The 17157-nt window shown below is 48.4% G+C and overlaps 1 protein-coding gene across 1 annotated transcript; it reads right to left on the bottom strand.

The window, feature by feature from the left end:
- Positions 1-51: 51 nt before the first annotated feature.
- LOC103052562 (uncharacterized) lies at positions 52-15571 on the bottom strand. Its single transcript, XM_088129481.1, is given in 8 exon segments — positions 52-387; positions 390-926; positions 2538-2765; positions 4879-5355; positions 6162-6291; positions 10342-11426; positions 14349-14441; positions 15421-15571. Coding segments are annotated over 6 exon segments (2208 nt in total). The 5' UTR covers positions 11110-11426; positions 14349-14441; positions 15421-15571; the 3' UTR covers positions 52-319.
- Between the last annotated feature and the right edge of the window lie 1586 nt (positions 15572-17157).

Here is a 17157-nt window from a genome sequence, read left to right as displayed (position 1 = left end):
TGGCTTAGCCTTTTATTGGAACGGAGAAAGGAGAAAATGCAATAGAGGTCATTGAAGTGATATTGTGCATAAAATAATATTATTAATCGTATAATTATGGCTAAAGATAAGAAAGCATCTTTACATACATATATACATAAACACACGGTGGTGCAAGTTTGTGTGTGTACACACCCACCCACAGAGGGGGGATTCGGCTGGTTGGTTTGAATCGTTTTGTAAACCGTTGGATTGGCCAAGCCTTCTCAAGCTAGACTTACCAGATGCCACTTCATCTGAAAGGCATCAGGCGGGGGAAGGCTAAGCCAACCGCTTTGAATTAGATTGCTGAAATGTCAAAAGCCAAGCCGCTTGATCGCTCAGCGGCCTTTCCTACCGATAAGGCCCCATGTGCGACTTTCCCTCGCTCCCCTCCAGCTTCACTCCGTTCCTCCACCCTCTGCTGCCATCAAGGGAGCCGAAGGAGGCCGTATGCATGGCTGAAAAGTCATCTGTGCTGTAGTCTGAGGACATCCCTCTGAACTGTTTCCCTTCTGGACTACCTGGTCTCCTGTGGATCAGCTGGTGCTTGTACAAGCTGGACGTGTAGCTGAATTTCCTTCCGCAGTCCAGGCAGGCGTAAGGTTTCTCCCCTGTGTGGATCCGGTCATGCCTCACCAAGTCCGCCTTGTCGCGGAAGCCTTTGATGCAGATAAAGCACCAGTATTTCTTTTGTCCCCGACGGCTTATGGTTTTCCTTGCCGTTTCGCCTTCCTGGACCGCGCCAGAGGCAGCCTCGGGATGCTGGTTCATCAACGGCCACTCTCCCACACTGCTGGCAAAGGGGCCCACCCTGTTCTCCGGGAACGTTTGGGGGGGCCAGGGCCGGGAAGGGGCTGCCACGTCCACACGGCTATTTTCGTGGTTCCTGGGCCGTTCCTGGTCTCCTGCAGTAAGGAAGAGAAAGAGGGTCCAAATGTTGTTGCGTAGGGAAAGGAAGTCAGTCTAAATATCCCAGTCAAAGGAAGCACAGAGGAAGGGCAGATCCCCACTCCTCTTCCACCGAAGCCAAACTGGAACCGCTCAGCTAAGCTCTCGGCTCTCTTAGGAGCTTGTCTGAGTCAGATTTATCGAAGAACATTTGGAAGCCATCATGAAAAAGTTTCAACAACTGCCGTGATCCGAGAACATTTACATATAGAAACCACTGTTCCATCCCTTTGCGTCTCCTTGTCTTTCCCATCCTAAGTAACGGGCTGCTTTGCATGGCCTGGCCTCTCTCCTCTGTCCGTTGTCTGTGCAACGCTCAGATTTCCTCTCACGTTATTTTCTACTGACTCTGAGAACTAACTCCCTCTGCAGAAACCCCACGGCTCCTTGGTAGGATACATTTTTGCACATCAGCTTGATTCCATTTATTTGATTTATCGTACTTGACTTAATGAGGTTTCTATGCTGCTCCAATCCAACAGGACTCCGAGTGGCTCACCTTCCGTTCTTAGAGGAAGAAGATTAAACTAGTAAACCGGTGTAATCAAGTAACAAACCTAACAAGGGTAGAAGCAGCCGTAAAGAAAATTTAAAAAAAAACATGAAGGAACAATAAGCATACAAAGTCAACATGGGGAGGGGGCTCCCAACTTATATCTAATCCCCTCACAAGGCTTTCCGAAAAAGCCTAATTTGTATGGCTCTCCTAAAACCCAGTTCAGAGCATTTCCAGAAAGATGCTATCTGATAGTATAATGGTATGTGGGAATGACCTTGGGAGACAGGAGGAAGAGCAGCAGACTAGACAATACTGTAGTCAGATAAGAGGCAGCTGAACCTGCAGAAGGAATGTGGGGGTGGTGAACATCTCAAAAGGGACCCTCCCTAGTTTCTTGGGCTGTAAAGAAGGGGGGAGAGATAAAGTACACCTCTCCCTCCTTCTTTATAGCCCAAGAAACTAGGGAGGGCCCTTTCAGATTTGCAAGATTCTGTTAATGTAAGCTTACAGTAAAGTTAGAGCTAGTACTTCTGGGTGTGCTTCTTGTGTGGTCTACCTTGCAAGGCCAACAACAACCTTACAAGTCTGAAAGTGCATCTCTCCCCCTTCACCTTTACAGTCGAAGAAACTAGAGAGAGTTTCTTCTGAGTCGTTTGCCACATCCTCACTCTTTCTGCAGGCTCAGCTGCTGCTTATCTGATTCCAGTATTGTCTACTCTGCGGCTCTTCCTCCTGTCTCCCAAGGCCACTCCCACATACCATTACAGGTAGCGAGTGATAGAAAAGATCCATTCAATGCCAGTTAGACCAGCTTCCCTCCACTTAGTGTTTTTCCAGCACTTACAAACCTCATCCTGTTGACTTGGAGCTGCAAAGTTACCACATTGACAGCTGGTGCAGAAATCTGTGAAGTGAGATGCAGAAGCAGGGTGCCACCCCAGAGAAGGCCCTGTCCTATCATCATTTGCCTTGCTTCCTTCAAGACAAATGCCTTTGAAGCAGGTCTTGTTTAGTTTCATGGAAGAAGAGATAAACCACAGAGGATCCTCATCTGAAGCTTCATCCATACCTTCATAGGGTTCACCTCTGAGATGTTTTCTCTTGTGTCTATTGAGGGCCGGTTTTTGGGTGAAACTTTGCCCGCACTCAAGGCAGCTGTAAGGCCTCTCTCCCGTATGGACTGTCTGATGCCGAAGGACCTGAGAAACGTCCCGGAAACTCTTCCCACACGCCAAGCACTCTGGACGCTTACGACCCCCCATATCAGTCCTTGGGGGTTTAATATTTGTGATGAAACCTGTTTGGCCAAAAAACAACCCCCAAACTACCATAAGTGTATATGCATCAATACATTGATAACAAATTTCAGTGTTTTGATTAACGGAGGGCCGACCAGATAAGGGGAAACCATCTTGGACGATATTTCTCCTCCCATTACATCCAGAGATATGGATTCTAGAAGGAATTTCATAATTCCCACATCAGCAAAACGTTGGAACAGATGAGTTTTGAGATCCCTGCAATTTAAGTTTTATGCAATTTTATTAAACTCCTTCAAAAGTCCTTCGGTTGATATTGACATCATAGCTCTGGGCATTGACACATTACACGTAAAAAAAAAGTAATAATAATCATCTTATTACAGGCCAAGATTTCTATAGTTTTAACTTGTGCACAGTTCAACTCTGCAAGGATGACCTTGCAGAACTGAGAGATTTTTGTCTCTGTGGTCCTCTTTATATATGTTGATTTCTCTCACGCTATTTAGGTGTGTTTGTGTGTGAGATGATGGGACAGGGAGGGGGGCAAAGTGAGGTTCACACATTTTTTTATTTACTCGGTCGATATATTAACGGCCTTAATCCCCACAGTAAGGGTAGGTAGAGAGGCTTGGTGCGTAATAATAAATAAATAATTAACAAATAATTACAACAGAAGGACTACCTCTGTAACAGGCATTGGAAAAAAAATCTAATTATGCCAAGCTGAATTTAGTTTGCTTGGTTTTGTGGTTTTGCTAACATTTTGGAAGGTTTTAAAAGTGGAATTATTCTGCAGAACCTTTTCCTGATTCTATCAAGCCATCTTTATTCCCTATTTTTACTGGTTGTAGTTGTGTTTGGGTGGTGTGGCTTTATTGTTTTATTGTTGTATTACGGTGGATATTTTATGTGGGTTCATGCTCTATGCAGGCCATCAAGGGTCTCTAAGTTGCAGTGGGACAGAAATGTGGAGAATAAACCAAAATAAACACGGCTGTCAGCAATCCAGATGCATCTATGTAGTCATGTTTTCAGGTGCAGGGGGCCCCGGGGGGGGGGGCAAAGTCACCATCACTGCCCAAAATGCCACCTGGTGGCAACTTCTGTTTTCCCATCCAGTCCCCAGTGTTGAGGAGCACAGGGATGACCTTGGAGAATATATCTGGGAACTGTTAGCAAAACATGAGCTTAGCCCAGGAAAATAGGAAAGCGTGAGGAAGAAACTCAAGATTTCCCCACCTTGACTCTCTTTGGTGCAGCAGGGAGGAAAGGAGAAACACTGTCAGGCTTTCAAGCTTCTGTTCTTGTAGCCTAGATCAATAAAATAGAGTTACAGTATTTCTTATTTCCTGGCCTGATGTCAGCACTACTAGGTAGACCAGACCAGGAAAACAACTCCACAGGAAGGCTAAAATTATTTTTATTGAGATTGGCTATAACAACAGTCCCTACAAGTCTGATTGTGCTGTATCTCCTCCTCCTCATATTCCAGTGGATCAGGGAGGTGTCTGGCTGAGCCACTTCCAAATGTTATCTTGTTGTTCTGGACTTAAGAAAAAGTTTCAGCCCCTTTTGCCTAGGTAATGGTTCCTGCATATTTCCATCAAGGTCATCTTCCTTATTCTCTACACCTGTAGAGGGAAGAGGGAATGGCCTTGAAGGGCAGGAGGAAGAGCAGCTACCAAGGCAACAGTTAGATAAGAGGGGCTTGAGCCTGGGCAAAGAAAGTAACTTGAAAAATCATCTCAGATAAGCCCTTCCCTAGTTCACACGAAGATAAAGTGAGGGAGGAGGAAGCATATTCAGACTTGCAATTTCTGTTACTACAGCTGTCACAATAGAAGCAGTCCCAACTTATATGGCATTGGTTTCCTAGTCTGGTCTACCTTGTAGGGCTGACAACACCTGACCTACCTCAAAAGGCTGACACCCAGGAGTGACAATGTATGATTTATGTCTTAAATGTTATTTAAAACATTGATAACTTGTCTGAATGTATCTTAATGTTTAGAAGTAATCATCCCAGTGCACTCACGAGGGATCCTGGGGAAAAAATGGAAGAAAAAGCACCAGAGTAACCAATTCAACAACGCTTCAATACTCCATATTGCTTCACCTTTGATAATAGCAGGTGAGCTCTCCCCATACCTGGGTCGTTCTGGCTTTCAATGTGTTTTCTCAGATGTCTGTTGAGAGCTGGTTTCTGGGTGAAACTCTGTCCACATTTGAAGCACGCGTAGGGTTTCTCTCCTGTGTGGACGGTTTGGTGCCGGAGAACGTGCGAAAGGTCCCGGAAACTTTTCCCGCATTCTGGGCACTCAGGACGCTTCCGACCCGAATGAGTGCTCTGGTGATTCAGAAGCTGCAAGGCGTCTTGAAAGCTTTCACCACATTCGAGACACCAGTGCCCATGTTCCTCCAGGCGGACCACAGTCTCGTAGACCCCTTCGCTACAGAGCATTGCTTCCTCCCCTTTCTGGACCAGCTCCATTTGGTTCTTCTGCATAAGCCCATCTCCGCTGTTGAGGGATCCTGATTGCGCCATTAATGATCCAAACAATATTGGAAGTTCAGGATCCCCTTGCTGAGAGGCCCCCAGGGTATTCCCACTCATGGTCTGCTCACCTGCTGAAACAGCATAAACATCCAGATGTTGGCTTCCTCTAGACTAGAATAGGAAACAACACCTGGGGCTGGTACATCAAGATAGGGGTCTATCCATTCCAGCATCCAGTTTCCAATAGGGGCATCCAAGATGAAGATGTCCGTAGCCTGCTACGGAGGCAAACAATTCTCCCCTGTTCTTTTGTCCCCCAGAATTTTTTAATATCAGAGACATCTAGGACAGGGATCTGAAACATAAGGCCCGAAGTTTCTTGTGCGGCCCGTGATGGCTCACCCATCGGGTGCTGCTGTCTCAGCAACTCCACCCACCGTCTCCCTCTCCTAAGAGACCGAGCCTTGTGTATGGGAATGATGGCGGTGGTGCAGGGCGTGTGGGTGTGACAGTGATGGTACCAGAGGGAGGCACGAAGGTTGGGGATTACCGACAACCCTCTTGAGTTCAGATCTCATGCTGACTACAAATACCGCATGCAATCGCAGCTTTTGAACCTTGCGCTGAGGAAATCTTGCTGGGATGTGGGGCAAAATATCTGCAGAAAACTAAAATATTGATCTGAATCCCAGAAAACCTAACTGCTAATTTTGGGGGGTGGGATGTTTTGCAATTTTGTCCTTTTTTTTTTAGCATTTTAAATGCTGCACTGGATTTAATTGCTGTTAATTGTCCTGAGTGACACGCATAAGCATTAAGGGAGGGAACAGAACACTGGATGCACATCAATACTGCTTGCACACTTCCAGCACATGACCAACATATAATGCTCCTTCCTGCCCTTACTCTTACTAGTACTACAAAGACTACTGACCCACTGAGTTGGGATCCTGGCCATCTTTCAGTTCAGCTTCTCTACAAAGGTGGGTGTTGGGTCCGGAGCCGGTCAGAGACTCTTCAGCCTCAGGGGAGATCATCACCACTGCCGCGCATGGCTCCAGCACCTGAAACAGAAGAGGCAGTTCCCATAAGCCAGAACTTCAGAGCTAAGGATCAGCCCTGTGAGGTAGTCCAGATAAGAAGCATGCCCAGATGAACTAATTCTACTTTATTGTAAGGTTACATTAACAGAATCTTAATGTCCTTAATGTCCTTCTGAGACATTTGCCACATCCCATTCCTGCTGGGGGCTCAGCTGCCTCTTATCTGACCGTTCGCCTGGCTGCGGCTCTTCCTCCTCTCTCCCAAGGCCGTTCCCACAGACCATTACACTAAGACGCTCATTCCAAAAATGTAATTTGGTTCTGACTTAATACTATGTGATTCCAACTTGGTAACCGGGTTTATAGCTTCTGGTGTTTGTTTATTGGTTTATTTTCATTTATATGGCCACCCGTCTCAAATTCATGACTCTGGACGGCTAACTACAGTTAAAAATATCATGAAACACATAACTATAAAAACAACACGCATATAATCAGCAGCCAAGTTAAAAAGGAAAACCACCACTAACAAATCAACATTGGTTGCTGGTTTGCTTCCAGGTCCAATTCAAGGTGCTGGTCATCACCTTTAAAGCCCTTCATGGCACAGGACCAGGTTATCTGAGGAGCCGTCTCGCCCCCGTTATATCCGCCCGCCCCACTCGGTCTGGCAGAAGGGGCATGTTGCGGACCCCGCCAGTCAAGGAATTTCGGCTGGTGGGGTCTAGGAAAAGGCCCTTTTCTGCCATGGCCCCCGCCCTGTGGAACAGCTTGCCAGCTGAGGTGCAGGCTGTCCCCACTCCCCTGGCCTTCTGAAAAGGTGTTAAAAGCATGGCTATGCCAGATGGCCTGGGGGCCTGATGGGGGCTTGCACTGCTGGAACTGGCTCGTGGGATCATTGATACTGCTTCCCCCAACTTCTTGATTTGTATATTGCTTTTATAGATTTGTTATTTGTGTTTTAATCGGGCGGTATTTTTGTTTTTTCTGTCTTGGTTTTTAATTGTAAGCTGGCCAGAGTCACCTTCTGGGGGAGACGGGCGACATATAAATTTAGTAATAAAATAAAAAATAAATAAAATAAACATAATCCTTGCAGGGGCTCTGCCACACATCCTCATCCCCAAGCCTGGGGACAAAACCATGTTTTTAAACCCTTACGAAGGGCCAGAAAGGCTGGGACCGATCTAATCTCCGGGGGGGGGGGGAGCTGATGTTCCAAAGGGTGGGTGCCATGACAGAAAAGGGTCTTCCTGGGCCCTGCCAGATCCCATCCCCCAATACAGTGTTTCTCAACCTTAGCAATTTTAAGATGTGTGGACTTCAACTCCCAGAATTCCCCAGCCAGCCAAGAGGGGACTTCTGGATTTATTTATCCCCTTTACAAGTCTTCTCCTCCTTCTCAAAGTGAGGTTCATTTTGTCTACTCAAGCAGGAGTTCTTCAGTCTCCAAAATTTATAATGCGTTTACAAAGCCAGGTCAAGCACACATGGACATGTTTAGTAACATGCCAGGGGCAAGACCTCAAAACAAGAAAGCAGGGTGTCTTTACGATCAAGCCACAAGGAACTACAAAGTGTAAAAAAATGATGGGTTAGAAAGAAACCCAAAAACAAAAATAAATGCACCACGTACCAGCCAAATGCAAAGCCATGACTTTCTGCTAGTCCTAATTTCTGACTAACGACCTTGGTAATAGAGAAGTGAAATTTTGCTAGAAGCTTGCTTGCTTGCTATGACTGCTCTACACTCCACACTCTTGCTATGCCCAGGAGCTCAATGCTAGAACGTTTACTGATATTCATATTGCTTAAATTCTTCCAAAGAGGGCTGTCCCTCAAATAATCTGGCCCCATGCCAGGAAGGGCTTTATAGGTCACCACCCGTGCCTTGAACAGAACTACCTTTTTTTTCTGTGACTCTGTTCTTGGAAGTGCAGGTAGTCCTCGCTTAACAACGGTAATTGGAACTGGCAACTCCATCACTAAGCGACATGGTCATGAAGCGCAATGTCACGTGACTGTGCCAACTTACCATGGCAGTTGAGACAGTTCCGGTTGTCGCCGTTCAGCAAACCCCACACGCTCATTAGGCACATCTGTGACCCTCTGCTGGCTTCCGCATTGACTTTGCTTGTCAGAAGCCAGCAGTGAGGGTCAGAAATAGCGATCACGTGACCGCAGGACGCAGTGGCCATAACTGTGAGCCGGATGCCAAGCGCCTGAATAGCGATAATGTGACTGCAAGGACACTGCAACGGCCGCAGCTATGAGGACCGGTCGTAAGTCTCCTTGTTCAGCGCCATCGTAACTTCAAACGGTCATTGAATGAGTGATTATAACCAAAGGAATACCTGTAGTCTGTAGGCCAGTGTTTCTCAACCTTGACAACTTTAAGATGTGTGGACATGCTGGTTGGGGAATTCTGGGAGTTGAAGTCCACACATCTTGAAGTTGTCAAGGTTGAGAAACAGTGCTGGAGGCATTCCGATGGATTGAAATCAATTGTCTTATCCCATTTCTCTAATCCCCTTTCAAAGCAATGTTGTTTACTTTCATCTTGGTCTCGGGGTGGAAAAAGCCAGAGTTCACAAAAATGCCAGAGAAAGACTTCCTGAATTTCCCACCTTTCAGCTTCATAGAATAATAATTTCTTCCAGCATTTGGAAGAAAATTTTTTTTTGCCTGTTCTACATTTGGTTCTGTGGCTAAGGTGCTGTACTAGAAACCAGGAGACTGTGAGTTCTAGTCCTCCTTTAGGCACAGAAGCCAGCCAGGTGACTTTGGGCGAATCCCCCTCTCTCCACCCAACCTACCTCACAGGGTTGTTGTTGTGGGGAAAATAGAAGGCAGGATTTTTTTTAATGTTCACCACCTTGAGATGACCAAACATAAAGGTGGGATAAAAATCTAATACATAACAAAATTGTCACACCATGAATAACATTAGACACTATTTCTTGTTCTCCCTTCCTCGCCTTTTTTAAACTAAAAAGCCTAGACAACTAGGTAGCAGCATCCACAGGAAGAGTCCAAAAAGTCAAGATGGCCATCACTGTCACCATCTAGACTTTTTTGACACCCCTACCCCCAACTGCCCTCCTGCAACGAGAGCAGCTACTTCAGGCCCTGGAACATTTTGAGTGACATTTACTGCACCTTCCTTGAAGACGGAGGATTTCAAGTTATCTTCAAGATGGAATGAATCATTTTGGACACAAAGACCACCTGGCCTGAACTGCAGTGGGTAACCTGCAGTCGCGGGCTGCATACGACTCCCACATTTCTTTGGGACAGCCCTCCAAAGCCACCAGAAATGTCAGTAGCACGGTGCTAAGACACAGGAGCGTGGCAGCCTCCTGATCTTCCACAGAAAACAACTTTTAGAAGGTGCAGATGTCTACTTTAGGTTTCCCCCCACCACTAAAAATTGGCAGCTCTGGCTTTGTTCATAGAAATCCAGCCTGAACCCAAGGGAGGCAGTCCTATTGCATCATAGTGGTTAAGGGGCCAAAATAGGAGTGGGGAGACCCAGGTTTAGGTCCCCCCTCAACCATGGAGGTTCTCCAGAGGACTCTCGGCCAGTCCCTCTTGTCCAGTCCAACCTTCTACAGAGAGTGGTGGTTGTGGGAAAAAATAGGAGAGAGCTTCTGAACAAAAGGTGGGTTACGCATCTAATAACTGGATTAGCTCCATCCCTCCTGATGCTCTGGAAATCCCTCAAGACCTGGTTATGTCACCAGGCCGGGGGGTCCCAGGGGACCACAGGCATGCTTAGATGGCTCCATTGCTGAGGTGGATATACTCATTCTGTCTCTGCCTGGGGTTTGTATATTTTAATTTCAATAATATTTAATCTTTAATACTGATTTGTTATATTTTTGTTATAATTATTGTTTTATATATGTGTCATTTTTATTTGATTATTGTACGCTGGCCAGAGTCACTTTCTGTGAGATGGGTGGCCATATAAATTTGATTAATAAATACAAATAAAATAATCACTTTTGAAAAACTCTTTGAGTTGATACAGATTCTGAACGCCCAGATTCCAAATTGTCCCTCCGTTACCTTGATCTCTTGCTGCTGACTCCTGAGGAATTCTTCTGCAAGACCCACTGCCTGGGAACAAGCCTGAGGACAACGTCCCCTGATCCAGCCCTGCATCTCCGGGGGTAGGACGGCCAGGAACTGCTCCAGGATCACCAGCTCCAGGATCTGCTCCTTGGAGTGCTTCTCGGGCTTCAGCCACTGACAGCAAAATTCCCGGAGCTTCTTGCAAAACTCTTGGGGGCCTTCAGCCTCCTGGTAACCGAACTGCCTAAAACGTTGGCGCTGAGCCTCGGCCAAGAGGGCCTCTTCTTCCACAACCACGTCCTTCATCGGCCTGGTTTCTCCAACCTCTGGACCATAAAGGACCCGAGGAGGAAATTCTCCATTGTTGACCACCAGGAATTGAGGAACACCTTCTCCATTCGACCACTGGCTGGTGTCGGTGACAGACTCACAGGAGTCCCATGGAAAAGCTTTTGACTGGTGTTGAGCCCCATACCCAGATGGAAGGGGTTGCACTGCCTTCAAGACTTCCTGCCACTGGGCTTCCCAGCGTTGGGCCAAACCCTCCTCTGGTCCTTGGGTCAACTCTTGGGGAGCCATCCAGCCCAGAAACTCTCCTATGGTCCCAACCTGAATGACCCGAGGGACCATCCGTTCCCCATCAGCTTCTAGGGGCCTCACTTGGGCTTCCTCCTCTGTCTTCCTTGTAGGGGTCACGCCATGTCCCAGAACATTCTGGAACGAGAGAAACGCGGCTCTCCCAGCCCTCAGTTCAGTAGCCATTTTTGTGGCTAACGTTTCGCAGAAGGCAACGTCCACATATAGTGGAGGAAATGTCCCCGTTGAGGCTGATGGGAACTTCTCAAAGCTGCACTGACAAGGATTCCTGGCCAAATAAGTTCACAATTAATTGTAGCCTCTTCTTTGAAAAGAAGCTAAAAAAAAGGTAAAGGATGACAAAGGATGAGCCAGATGGATCTTCTGGCGAGGCCCACAAACTCTGGAGGACTTCAGTCAAAAAGATGACTCAAGGAAGGAACTAAGAACATTTCTGATCAGCGAAGAGACTTTTCTTCCTCGGAGGAGGCAGATAGCTCATTCTAAAAGAGAAACCATATTTTAAAAATTTGAAATAAAACTCTGATCATCCCCAAATATTGGACACATGAACTGTGGCACTGCTCTTTTGAGTTCAGGAAAACTCAACAATGTGCATATTTTTTAGACAATTTCAGCTGCTTCTAATAAACGTGTTATTCCACCATGTATGTTAGATTTCTTTTCTCTTGAACCAACATAGCTATCATTGTTTGTTTATTTACTTATTTAAAAGATTTGTATGGCTGCCCATCTTAAAAAAACAAGTCTGGGTGGCTCACACCAACAATAAAACCCAGAACTATAAAAACCTCTAAACCGTAAAACCAAAACAAAACCCAGCACCTGAATCGTCCTCTTGGGATGGCCCACACCCAACTGCAGACATCTTTGCTCTACCCCAGTGCCTGGGTACAAAGCCAGGTCTTGATGGCCTTCCAAACTATATCTCCATCCCTGGTGACCTAAGTGATGCTGTGGCTACCCCTTCACGGTGCCTGGATGGGGGACAACAGGCTTCAGCTGAACCCCAGTAAGACGGAGTGGCTGTGGGTATGGGAACCTCAAGATCTAGGAGCTTATCTTCTTTGGTTCTTGATGGGGTTGCACTACCCCAGACAGACCTGGGGTGTAATTTGGGGTCCTCCTAGACTCACAACTGTTCGAAGAGCAGTGGCAGTCGTGGCTAGGAGGGCCTTTGCGCAACTCTGTGTTGTGCATCAGCTACGCCCCTTCCTCGATCAGGAGGCCCTCCGCACGGTCACTCATGCTCTGGTCACCTCCTGGTTGGATTACTGCAATGCGCTCTACATGGGGCTACCCTTGAAGAGTATCCGGAAGCTACAGCTGGTGCAGAGTGTGGTGGCATGGACAGTTCTGAATGCCCCTGGGGGGCACATGTAACACTGCTGTTGCATGAGCTGCACTGGTTGCTGGTGTGCTTCCAGGTCCAATTCAAGGTGCTGGTCATCACCTTTAAAACCCTTCATGGCACAGGACCAGGTTACCTGAGGAGCCGTCTCGCCCCCATTATGTCCGCCTGTCCCGCTTGGTCCAGCAGAAGGGGCATGTTGCGGACCCCGCCGGTCAAGGAATTTCAGCTGGAAGAGGGCCTTTTCTGCTGTGGCCCCCGCCCTGTGGAATAGGTTACCACCTGAGGTACGGGCCGCTCCCACTCTCTTGGCCTTCCCAAAAAGTGTGAAAACATGGCTACACCAGATGGCCTGGGGGCCTGATGGGGACTCACATTGTTGGAACTGGCTGGTGGGATGATCAATACTGCTCCCCCCACATCATCTTGAATTGCATATAGGCTTTTTATATAGAATTGTTAGTAGTTAATTTTAATATGGATGTTTATATTTTTATTGTTCTTACTGTTTTGGATTTTAATTGTGAGCCACCCAGAATCGCCCTCTGGGGGAGAAGGGTGGCATATACATTTAATAAAATAAATAAAAGGGTGGGGGCCGGCCAGATTCCCGGTGGGGAGGGTGTTCCATAAGGTAGGGGCAGCCATGGAAAAGGCACATTTCTGAGAGGTTGCAGGATTTCAGGGAAGGGACCTGGAGCATGCCCAGCTTATCTGATCTGGTGGGAGGGACAGATACACTTAGGGAGAGGCGGTCCCACAAATAACCGGTCCCACGCCATGTAGGGCTTTAAAGGTGATAACCAGCACCTTGAATTGCGCCCAGAACGAAACTGGGAGCTACTGCAGCTCATGCAACAGAGGTGTGATGTGGGCGAACCTAAAAACACACAACGCTGTCTATGCCAGTTGTGGCTTCCAAGTGGTCTTCAAGGGCAGCCTCATGTACAGCACATTACAGTAATCTAAATGGGAGGTGACTAAGGGGTGAGTAACCACGAGCAAGGTCTCCTGGTCCAGGAAAGGCCGCAACTGGCATACAAGATGAATCTGGGCAAAGGCCCTCCTAACGACAGCAGCCACCTGCTTGTCGAGCAGGAGCCGTGAGTCTAGGAGGACCCCCAGATTGTGCACCAGCTCAGTCCAGGGAAGTGCAACCCCATCCAGAGCCAAGAATGACATATCACCAGACTCTGGGGGGCCAAAACCCCAAAGTCACTCCGTCCTGCCAGGGTTAAGTCGAAAATCGGTTCCTCCCCACTCAGGTTCCTCCCCATTTTCTACGTAACTTTACAGGTAGTCCTCGGGTTACATCCATTCATTCAGCAACTGTTCAAAGTTATGACGGTCCTGAAAAAATGGACTTACAACCGGTCCTCGCACTTACGACCACTGCAGCATTCCCCACGGTTATGTGATCAAAATCCAGGGGCTTGGCAACCGGTCATGCAGTGAGGCAGCAGTGGTGGCAAGGGGCAGAGGTGAGCATGCATGCATGCATGGCCCCATCTGGCCATGAGCTGAGACTGCAAGCCCAGCGGAGGGGAGGGGAGGCAAAGACGACAACGAAGGCTAGCTGGTGGCAGAATACAGCGACCTCTTCATTTCAGTTGTGTTGTGCAGGGCGGCCAAAAAAGCAGAGATGGGGGAGACAGGTGGGGGGGAGTTGAAGCGGAGGCAGTTGAAGCGGAGGCAGTTCGCGCAGGGCAGGAGAAGGGAGGTCCTCACCTAACAACTGCACCAGGACTACTGGGAATGCTTCCCTAAGCTAAGCGGCACATTCACATTTCGCATAACAACTGCTTCGCTTAGCAATGGAAATTCCAGTCCCAATTAGGTTTGTGACCTGAGGGCTACTATATCACAATTCAAAAGAACCTGGGATTTATTTATTTTTTTGCTTCCCTTCCCTTCCCTTTTTTCCCTGTTACTCAGGAAAGAACTAATCTATGCAGATCCCCAGATGAAGCAACAATGACTTAAATGGGACTTACTCCCAAGTAAGTGCACCCAGGAATCTACCCTGAAATACTTACAATAATGATCTTGTTACCTTTTTATCCTCTAGATTCCTCCAGACTTTCAAGATGGCGAATACTGTGTCCCTTCTTAGCTGCTTTTCCCGAAAAGAACCCTGCAGAGTCGGCTAAATAAAAAAGGAATGGCTCTTTTAAATCTGAGTCTCACCAGTCTGAGACCAACAATTCAAACGTCCTGAGATGCAGGGAGGGTGTGTCTGCTGGGGATCCAACCTACAAGATTTTAAGAGCAGGGCTCCCTGTAGGTATAGTCCTTCCTGTTCAGGCACAGAGTTTCTTCAGTTGAACATGTATCCCCTACCAAGATTTTGATCCTTTAAGGGTTTTTGAGACTACTTAAGATTTTAAAGATATTTTTAGAAGTTTACAGCATTTTAAAAGAGACATTCTACTCCGCTTTGGGATTGTTTTCAAGAAGGAAAAAGCAGGCCACCCCATTTCTCAATAAATAAATCAGGGCCCAGAGGGTTTCCTTAAAAATTATATTTTTAGGTACCCCAACTCCAGCACCCCCCTGCAGACTTCACCCCACCAGCAAATTCCACTTTTAATACAGCCTAGAAATGCTCTTCTTTCACTCCCTGGTTTATTTATGCCTAACTTGAAAAATCTGCTTTTCCACACCAGCAAGAAATGCCAAAGCATGCTTAGGTTGCAGCAGTGCAACAAGGAGGGGAAGTTTCCAAAAGTGCTTCCAGGCTCTCGGGCCGCGGTCTCCGCACCTCTTCCCCCCTCCCCGCCCTTGCCCCGCCGTCTGGGAGCCCCGGGGACCCAACTGCCTAGAGGCGACGGGATAATTTTGTAAGTTTCTCTAAGGGCAGCCACCCCAGCCTCCTGCAGCAGGAGGAAGGCAACCCTGGCCTTAAAAGCCGTGGGATCGGGGCGGAGACGGAGGAACGGCACCGGGGGGAGAAGCCGAGGCTGCCACGGAAGCCTGGAAACTGGAGAGGCGTCCCAGCGATGCACAAAGGGTGCGAGGGAGCGCGAGGACCGCAAGTGAGCGGGAGCGGCGGGAGCGGCGGGGTCGGGCGCAACTCCGCGCAGCAGCCCTCGAGCGGCTCGCTGCGAGCCCCGCAGGCGTCTCACCCGCGCGTGAGGCGCCTTCCCACGGTCTAGGAGTCCGCCGGCGTCGACGGGGGCTCGGCTGCTCTGCCCCTGGTCGTTTCCTACAAGGCGCAGGGAGAGGCCTTGCCTCATTTATACCCACCCACCCTCCGGCCCCAAGGTTATTCCAGCCTCTCTAGGAAGTAGGAGGGGCCGCGCTGTAACCCTTTAGTGTGCTTTCGGGGGAGCACGGAGGGAGCGGTCCGCGCGCCAGGGCAGCGCAGCGCAGCGCAGCGCAGCGCGGCGTCCTCCCGCGGACACGCACGTGGGAGCCTCGTCATCTGGCTCGGGGTGGAGAGGGACGATGGCCGGGATGACACCCACTCCCACCAGGCCAGGGCCCGCGGGGCCCGTCCCCGGGATTTCTGGCGCAGTCGGAGAAGAGCACCCCCGGCCACTCAGAAGGAGGGGGCTTCACGCCCCCCGGCATCTCTCAGCGGGATCGGCGTCAGTCGGAACTTTGCACCCTCCCTCTGACGGCTTCCTCCTACAACGACGACCCGGCAAAGCGGGCTGGGAGAGGGAGAAGGGCTGCCCCAAATTCGCCCGGGACGCTCCAGGGCCACGGGGACCTCCCAGTCTCCGTCCAAGGATGCTAAAGAACAAATAATAGATGGTTTTTAATTAAAGTCTAGCAGGGTTGGCCTTTTTCTTAGAAGTTTGGCTCTTCCAGTTGAACCGCTCAGTCTTTTAAATAAAGGTCTCCAGAGGGAACAGTTGCTTTGGCATCGGACGCCTCTGAGTCTTTTGATTGCGGTATGAGCTTTATTGCGTTTTCAATGGGGCATCTTAATGCTCTGCGGTGCGCAGAGCTTCGAAGCAGGATACAAGCATGTTCTAAAACAAATGTTTTAAAATTCCCCCAGCTGCATCTCCCCAGGTGTGTTGGGCTAGAGCACCGTTTCTCACCCTTGGCAACTCTAAGCTGTGTGGACTGCAACTCCCAGAATTCCCCAGCCAGGTTGAAAAACGCTGGACTAGGGTTTCCCCCAACTCGGCCAACTGGACCACGTGGAAGGCACCCAGCTCGGGAAACTGCGAGCACCTTTGCATACTCAACTCCAGCACGCTTTAAGATCTACCTCCCGATGGCATTTGTAGTCCAACGCATTTGGCAGACCACAGTTTAAGGAAGTCGCTTCTTGTGAGATGGGCAGCTATATAAATCTGATAAATAAATAAACGGGAAACCCGGTTTTAGACGAATCCTTAAGTGTGGAACTGCAGCGGTTGCATTGCAGAGACCTGTGAGAAATGTAGGTTATCTATACAGGTCATGGCTGGGGTTGCACGTGGCTGGTTTGTGGCTTCATCCTGCAACGCAATTTTCTTATTTGTTATTATTACTTCCTTGTTCCAATTTATTTATTGTACTCTTTTTTTTTTTAACTTTGTTCTACACCCAGAGTCACATGTGAGATGGGCGGCTATATAAATTTACCAGATAAATGGTACACGACTGCTTCTGCTGGGTTCAAGCCTGTTTCCTCCAAAATACTGGGCGGATACAGATTTGCAACCCAAGAGCAGAGCACACGCCTAACCCAAAATCAGTTCTGCGGGGCAGAAGCTGTACTTCTCGCACTGGCTCCTTTCCAGCTTAGCGCCCCTCTGCTTTCTAGCTTCAAGGCAAAGCAATACTGGCAGGATCCTTGAGCATGTGCAGAGTGTTCCTTCCACACGACACGGCTGAAGATGCTTGGCGGGGGGGGAGCAAAG

This window comes from Python bivittatus, unplaced genomic scaffold (genome assembly GCF_059951505.1).
Source record: "Python bivittatus isolate LINGU-HERP-01145 unplaced genomic scaffold, Pbiv_v1 ctg000810_np1212, whole genome shotgun sequence".
Classification (NCBI taxonomy): Eukaryota; Metazoa; Chordata; class Lepidosauria; order Squamata; family Pythonidae; genus Python; species Python bivittatus.
The sequence above is the reverse complement of the archived record's forward strand: the minus strand, read 5'-3'. Positions and strand labels throughout refer to the sequence as shown.